The sequence below is a fragment of the Drosophila ficusphila genome, unplaced genomic scaffold (assembly GCF_018152265.1).
Source record: "Drosophila ficusphila isolate 14025-0441.05 unplaced genomic scaffold, ASM1815226v1 contig_198, whole genome shotgun sequence".
Lineage (NCBI taxonomy): Eukaryota > Metazoa > Arthropoda > Insecta > Diptera > Drosophilidae > Drosophila > Drosophila ficusphila.
The window spans coordinates 9,926,074-9,933,979 of NW_025064092.1; the positions used below are offsets into that span (position 1 = coordinate 9,926,074).

At 46.7% G+C, this 7,906-nt stretch overlaps 1 protein-coding gene across 1 annotated transcript; it reads right to left on the reverse strand.

Annotated features, from left to right (window-relative positions):
- Positions 1-2,452: 2,452 nt before the first annotated feature.
- On the reverse strand, positions 2,453-3,916 carry LOC108092877. Its single transcript, XM_017192718.2, has one exon. It carries the CDS (start codon positions 3,831-3,833, stop codon positions 2,715-2,717), a length of 1,119 nt encoding a protein of 372 aa, XP_017048207.1. The 5' UTR covers positions 3,834-3,916; the 3' UTR covers positions 2,453-2,714.
- Between the last annotated feature and the right edge of the window lie 3,990 nt (positions 3,917-7,906).

Here is a 7,906-nt window from a genome sequence, read left to right on the forward strand (position 1 = left end):
CCTTAGAATCCTTTTGGCCCGCGGCGCTGGCAGCGTCTTGTTTGTCAATCAACAACAAAACGAGTACGACAATCCGCGAATGCTGGCGAATGCGATGGCGAATGCATTGGCATTGGCATTGGCATCTGGCAAAATCTGGTCCTGCCCCCGAAGCCGAACTCTCTGGATCGAGGAGCCCGGAGCCCGGAGACCGAATCCTTTCAGCCGCAGCACTTCCTTTTTTCTGCGGCCAGCTGTTGATTAACTAACTGCATAATGAAGGAGCGGTGAAATCGAGGGAAGGGGAAGCCGAAACCGACAGAAATCGGGTTTTATTATTGTACTTATATTTACTTAAGTGGGTTTGAAGAGGTAGGGAGACATAAACTCAGTATTGATTCCTCAATTGGAGAGGAATTGAGGAAGCAACTTAAATATTTTTGAATATTTAAATGTTCTTTTGCCTTTAGTGTGAAATACCTTGAGTTGCCTGCTTGTAGTAACTTCCTTTGGCCACTTATCGAGTGTCTTTTCCGAATGTGAACCCTTTTTGGAAGCCTGTCAGCTGTGACCAGTGTGTTCACACCCTTCTGAAGACACAGAAGCCCCCATAACTGCTGCCCAACCATCCAACACATCCCATCCCCCATCCACACTCGATCCAAGTCTGCTCCCCCTTTCGGTGAGCATTTGTTTTTTATCACTTCTACAGGCAATTAATTAAATTTTTATCGATTAACCAAGTGACACGCAACGCGGAGGAAGTTGAAACGGAGGCGAAGACGGAAGCGGGCCAAGAAAATGTAAATTCGAGCCAAGTTAGGGAAAGGGTTAGGGGAAGGGCAAGAAAGAGGGGGCGTGACCGATGCCGACGACATTAGGAAATTGGTCTAACGATGCGGGTGAGCACAGCTGGCCAAGTCAGGCGGAGCAAGTGCACCCAGCAGGGGATGCACACTCCTCTCCAAATGAAAAGGCAGGGAAACCGAAGCAGAAACAGCCAGCGCTGTTTGAACAATAAAAATAATTCAATTATCTATAGCATCGCAGGCTAAATGGTCTACAAATTAGGGACATGCCCACAGAAATGTGCGATGCGATGACAGGTTGCAGGATCGGGGGATTAGGCGGGTTCCTTCTTCCGCAACAGTCGGAAGGTTTTCCTGCGGAAAACTCATGGTCTTGGGCACACATACATACATACCTTTGTGCCTGCCTGCACCGCACTCAAATCGAGTTACAGTGCCAAAAGAATGTGCGAGGGCGTCAAAGTGTTAACAAGTGTCATGTGCCGAGGATCAGAGCTGATGGCCCGAAGAGAACTGCCAGGAAAAGCAAGGATTGCTTAGTGGGAAAATAGCTAGATTTTATTACAAATTAATCCTAAACTTAAACCTAAAACTCACGAAGAGTTAATCAGTATTGCGGTTGCTAAATATGAATGCAATTTTAATATGCGCAAAACGATTTTCGGTTATCTTACTTAAGCTCAAAAGCTGTCAGACAAAAGCCAAAAACAGGGGATGATTTTGTGCCGTCTCTTTAGAACTTTCCTTAGCCTGAAAAGTAATTATATTAACTATTTTATATGTAATACTGAAAAGTAAAAAATGCGAAATTTTCAACTTGAATTTCGCTAGCATCATTAAATAACCAAGTGCGCAGCACAGATGAGACTATAGATAGGAGGTCCTAACTGTCTTCCTTCCTCCATCGCATCCACAGTTCTTCTATTCATATACATATCCCTGGAAACAAGAGAGTTGCCCAGCTGGTGGCTTGTATTTGTATTTGTACTTGTATCTGTATCTGTATCTGTATCCGAGTCCTGACGGAGACTCCTTCCTTTTCCTCTGATCCCGAGTCGTGGGGCGTGTCATTGTACCTGTCGGGTTTATAAGTCGGAATTCTCAATTTCCAACCTGCATCGCCGTTGTTTGTTTTGGTCGCCTGAAAAAGCAAAGCAAATCGCTTGGTCAAGCAATTGTGTAAATATGTATAAGATGTGAGCAGGTCGAAATGCAACCGGCACGAGCTACGAAATTAAGTGAGATGACGAAGGTGGCCGCAGATGTTTCTCATTCGTGAAGATTGTCCAGGATTAGACAGTTTGTGAAAAAGTAATAATAACGGTCTTACATAGTTCTGAAACATTTTTGAAAATGCTTAAATTCAATAAAAAAGTTTAAGGAAAGAGTTACAAAGTAAAACTAGTTGTCACAGGCTTTTTATAAAAATATTCTACGTTTTTGTGAACCATATTTCTATATATCCTTACATTTAATTATGGTCAAACACAACCAAAACCACCAGCAAAGCCATTTCTTTAAAGTAAACTCCCTTTCCCAAATATGAAAGCATCGCATTTGATTATAGTGCATTTATTTTAAAACAAAAAAATAGTTAGGTAGTTAACTTAAAATAGTAATAAATATTGGTCTAAAATTAAATAATAGAAAAAAAAGGTGGGTGTTCAAAAACTACATAACAGCAGCGTCAAAAAAAAGGAGTTATAAATAAGTGGATTAAATATTGGCTTAGGCTACGATCTACGAATTCTGTACAGTAAGTGGACAGGGTTTAGTTTTGAGGACTTAGGAACTAGTTAAGCGTCATAGTTAAGCGTTTTCCCCCCGTTTGTCAGCGTTGCTCGCTCTCCTCTCTTTTCTTCTCGATCTTCTCGATTCTCCTCCTCTTCCTGGGACTCAAGGATGTCAAGGCTGCAGGACCTCTTCTTAGACATAGATGGACGAGGGCAGGGCCAGTCCCACCTCGAAGTAGTTGCGCTCGTCGACCTTGAAGCGCTTGAGGGGCGACTCCTTGGCGACGGCCTCCTTGCGGCCCCTCTTCAACGTCTTCACCGGGGTCTCCAGGCAGAAGGTGTTGTCGCAGGGCGCCCGACTGGGGGCCACGGGGGTGGCCAGCTGGATAAGCATGTGGTGCGGGATCTTGGCCAGCGGCGAGGCCGGTTCCGGGGTGGCCATCGGGTGCTGCATGGGCAGCGGCACCAGGCCGAAGCTCAAGTCCGCCGCGGGATCGTCGCCGGGGGCGTAGGACGGGGACAGCACCTCCTGCGGGCAGTGGGACTCCATCTGCTGCTTGACCAGTGTGCGCCGGCGCAGATTGAAGGTGGATCTGCGGGGCTTCTTCTTGCTGCTGGCGTCCGCCTTGCAGGCCGAGTCCAGGATGGCGTCGATGAGGCGGTCCAGTGTCTGGTCGCCCATCTGCGTGGAGGCGGGCTGCGGCGTACTGGGCCGCACACCCTTCTTAACCGAAGTGGGCTCAGTCTCCTTTGCCATCTCCACATCCTTCTGCTCCTCCACATCCTTCTGCAGGGTGGCCACGAAGTCGTCGTCCAGCCGGCGCTTCCTCAGCTGGCCCAGTGCCGCTCCCGAACCGGCGATGTAGCGCGGCTGGCCGAGGAAGGGATCCAGAGGCGCCAAACCCCTGAGCGCCAAGTGCTGGCCGGTGGGCAGGCCGTTGGGGGAGTAGTCCTCCGCGAAGCGGGGCAGGGTGGTGGCGTACCGCACACTCTGCACCCGCTGGGGCGCCGCACTCCTGCCACTCCCTCCACTCCTGGCCACCGCCTCCGGGGTCACGTTGCGGATGTCGCTCAGAGGCGCCAGCACCAAGGGGCTGTTGCGCAGCCGCGAAACAGGAACGGGCGTGGAGGTGTAGCCCACGGAATCGGGAACGTTCTCCTTGTTGGCAATGGTGGCCCTCCGCTGGCGGCGCTGTCTCCTCTGGAGCCGCCTGGTCTGGTTCGACTGGCTGGGATGGTGGGCATCCGGAATGCGGCAATCCTGCGCGGGAATCTCGTTCAGGCGCTGCGCCGAGGCCGTCCACTTCAGCATTGCGTGTTCGTTTTCGGTTCTGACTGGTGTCGTGCTCAAAAAAAAAAGATGTGTAGCTCTAGACTCCGCTAGACTCTGCTGCTCTCGACCGCTCTCGCTGACAAACTGAAGCGGTACGGGGAGCGGGCTGCGTTTTATACCCGCCAGCGGTTTCCACCGGGTTAGGGGTTGTTGCGCAAGCGGCACCCCGCCGGGTGGAAGGACACTCCGCTCTCTCTCTCTCCGGGGCTCTCTCTTTAAAGGAATCCAGGAGGCGCATCTTCAGCTTTGAAATATCTGTGGGTGAGGAGCATCCGCAGATCACTTGAAATGCTTTGGAGATCTTAAAGTTTACGATCAATAAGTATCCCTTAATACTTAGCCAATAAGTGTCACTTAATTCGCGAGACTTCCCTGCGAGATTTTATCTCTTTAGAGCATATAAGTTAGGTATGTTATTAGAGAAATAAAAATTATTATCAATCTCCTTAGATCCTTAATCAACAATGTTGTTGACATTCGTAAAATATCCAGTTTGCATTTAAAGTCACTGGAATCTTTTGAATCCCTCTACGATTTGATATTATTGGGAATTGTTGCATTTGGTTTTTATTGCACAGTTTCCCACAGTTTGCAGTCCTCCGATCCACTGCACTCCACTCAGCCACTCATCCACAGCACCACCGCACGAAAATGACATCTAGATGTCTATCGGGCGAGCGCTGGGTTATTAAATTTGCTTTCATTCCCCTCAAGGAAGTCCGCTTCCTTTCTCCTTTCCTCCCCTCCGCCGATCCTCCCTCTTCTCCCCCTCATTTGAATGGACATTTAGGACAGCAACAGGCTGGAAAACGGAAAAGCGAAAAGCGAAAAGGAAGAAGGAAACCCAGTTTGGCCGGGCTAATTAGCTCATGCCAAGTTCGACTTCCTGGCCGACAGCTCTTCATCATTTTAGCCACTTGTCGTAGCTTGGTATCAGTATTAATTGCGGCTCTTTAGCGGCCGCAAGTGAAATTTGTATACTCGGCGTTTTTTAATTGAAAATGTTCGCCACTTCCGGAAGGAAGCATTAGAAAAACGTTACGAACTCGGAGGAAAGTCCTGTTTCGGGCGTCAGTTGTTACCCCAAAAGCGGGAAAGTTTTTAGAGCTACGTTCATTATCAAATTATCAAGTTCCTAATATGTTTTGCAAAGCTAATAGTTCGGGGGTAACGAATTTTGAACTAAGAAACCTAAACCCACAAAAACAAAACAATTTACTATGCTGAATTATTTTCTTCGTTGATCTTCTCATAGTCGCAGTCCAAAAAAAATGGAATATAAAATATGGAACCAATAAGCAGATATACTTTTGATGACAAGATCAACGATAACTGCCCACATGTGTGGCTCTTGACCAGCTGTGGATGAAGTGATCTACGAGATGCCCGTTGGCTGAGTGATCCTCAAGTGATCATCGAGCCGGGATCCTAAGATCCTAAGTGATGTTCAAGTGATCGGAGCTCGTCATCTTCGTCATCGGGACTCGGATCACTCAAAGTGTCCGTGACCAGCGAGTCTGGTAATCTGGAGATCTGATCTCGTTTCGGATGTCTTGCTTTTACCAATTCCTTCAATGGGACTCCCTTCCCTTTCCCTATTAATCTCTCTATTTGCGATCCTTCGATCGCTGAAAGATTTCCGCTAACGGGGATCCTATAGAGTATTTCGCACGTTATCCTTTCGTTTTTTGCGGTGAAAGTTGTTTGGTTTTGTAGGTTTTCTTTGTGACTATCTTTCAATCGGCTTTTATGCGCTCGCTCGGGATGGGAAAAGGGTGCAGGGGTTAGTTAATTGATTGCCTCGTTCCATCCACCAAAATGGCGAATTTCTCAACTTTTCAACTCTTTTCCCTTCGTTTACTTTGCGAAATCGTCTCGCGTTTTGCTTACTTTTTACCTCTTTTCCTTCGATTTGCCCTCGTTGTGTCCCTGAATCCTTGGATTCCTTTTTGTGGCGTTGAGTTATCGCTGTTTACATAGCCGCACAAAGGATTAAATGGGTTTTTGAGAGAGTTTCCTGCGCAAAGAAAGGATATATCGGCTCCTTGATTAATATGATATAACGAGCATCCTGCTAAACAGGGCGTATCCCGATTTGTCTTCGCTTGTAATTCTCTGACGAAATTACCATAATCCTCGCATTTTCTGTGGTTTACAAAGGAAAAAAGAGAGAAATAACAAATGGATAAAGAACTACACGAAAACCACTCAAATTCAATTTGAGTTTTTAGCATTTCGTGTGCGACGATTTTACGCTTAATTAACGAGCCCAAGGACCTTTGGGTTAAGGACTGCCCGAAGTCACGATCCAGTCCCGTACCGATTGCTCTGTATGCAAATTGCCCATGCCCATTTTTTACCACTCCGCCTCGCCCGGCCGCATCCTGCGTCCCTTTCCCCCGCCTGTCGCCTTCTCGCTCGCTCGCACGCTTGTTGCAGGGGAGAGCGCGTCGCCAAGAGCCACTTGACTTTCACTCGCACTCACTCAGGGATCAGGATCAGGATGCCGGGATCCTGAACCGAATTTGCATTGCTCAATGGCCTGTGGCTAAAGGCCCGTCACTTTGGCGCATAAACTTTGCGAATCCTTTTTTATAACTGTGCAGGATTTAAGACGGGTTAAAAAATCTGTAAATTACTAAAGCGAATGCGTAAAGTAATGTTTTAAAAATTTAATAAGACTTTATATATTTTTAGTTGCTGGTTAAATGTTAGATGCTACTTAAGAGTACTATTCAAATACTCTGTTTTTGTTGCTTAAAGAGTGTAGATAGAGCTGCCTTAAGCCACTTGAGTTTGAATTTAGCTGCTTCAACCTCTTCGATTGCCACGACCCCTTCGTCCCTTCGATCCCTTCGATCGCCTTTGCATATATAGTATGCCTATATGTATGCTTACATGCAGATCGGGCACTCGCACAGGACTCTACAGATAGGGCTGCCTTATTGTCGCTGCCTGTGATTAATGCGCCCGTGTTCGCATTGTTTGCAGAAATTTATCGACATTTGATTTGCTGTGCGCCGCCGCCAAAAATGTGATTCGAAAATGCTCAAAGTGTATCAAATGTTTGTCGCGCGGCTTTGTTTGCGTTTTGCATAATGGAGGGAAAGTGTTTGCGAAAGGGGGAAATTCAAATGGAAATGCTAGCGGGGAAAGCGGTGGCCGGCTTGCGACTTCATTAACGCATTGCAAAAAAAAAAGGTGGGAGATTTTTACGATTTAGAGCGTAACCCACAAAAAGTGAAACCATTAAATCATAAACGCACTGAAATGATTAATTGATTTCATAACTTTTTACGCTGGCATCTTTTTTTCGACTCGAGCAGGGAATGACTGTGCTGAATATAAAGGATAAATGGCCAAATGGCAATGGCAACAGCAATAGAAATTGCAATTGCAATAGCAATAACGGGCCCCTGGCAAATATCATGTTTATGCTCATAACTTTCCAACTCAAAAGTCGACCAACTGTCAACTGTCAAATACCAGACAATTTCGCAAACGAATCCTTAGCTCTTGGGGAAGTAAAGGGAATCTCAGGGAGGAGAGGAGTGGTGGGGGTATGCTCTCTATAAGACCGACGGCTCAGTCTCGATTTGTGACCCTGAAAAAGAAGAGGAGGAGGAGGCGAGCAAACTGGAACACACGAAAGGACACCCAAAGGATGTGTCTGAGGCAGACATCACAAGACAATGGATGCCGTAATGAAGAGCAGATACCGCTACAGATACAGATACGCTGAAGATCCTGATACACAGATACAGATACACAGATACAGATACAGACACACACAACTGCTACATCGAGCGAGCAAAAAGTAAATTACAACAAAGGATCGCTAAAGGAAAGGATGCGAAGTGGGCAAAAAATCAGAGGGTCGGGGGGCTAAAATTATTGCAAATAATTTAGAGCACATTTATTTGAGGGACTCGCAAAAAGGATCCGACTGCACATCCCTTTTCGGTTTGTTCGTTTGTCATTTGCCCAAAGCGAAACTCAGCAAGGATTCAGCAAGGATTCTGCGAGGAGCGAGGAGCAGACCTAAGAAGTAG

Coding starts and splice junctions, on each gene's coding strand:
- LOC108092877 (XM_017192718.2), bottom strand. CDS start 3,833: ATGCTGAAGTGGACGGCCTCGGCGCAGCGCCTGAACGAGATTCCCGCG.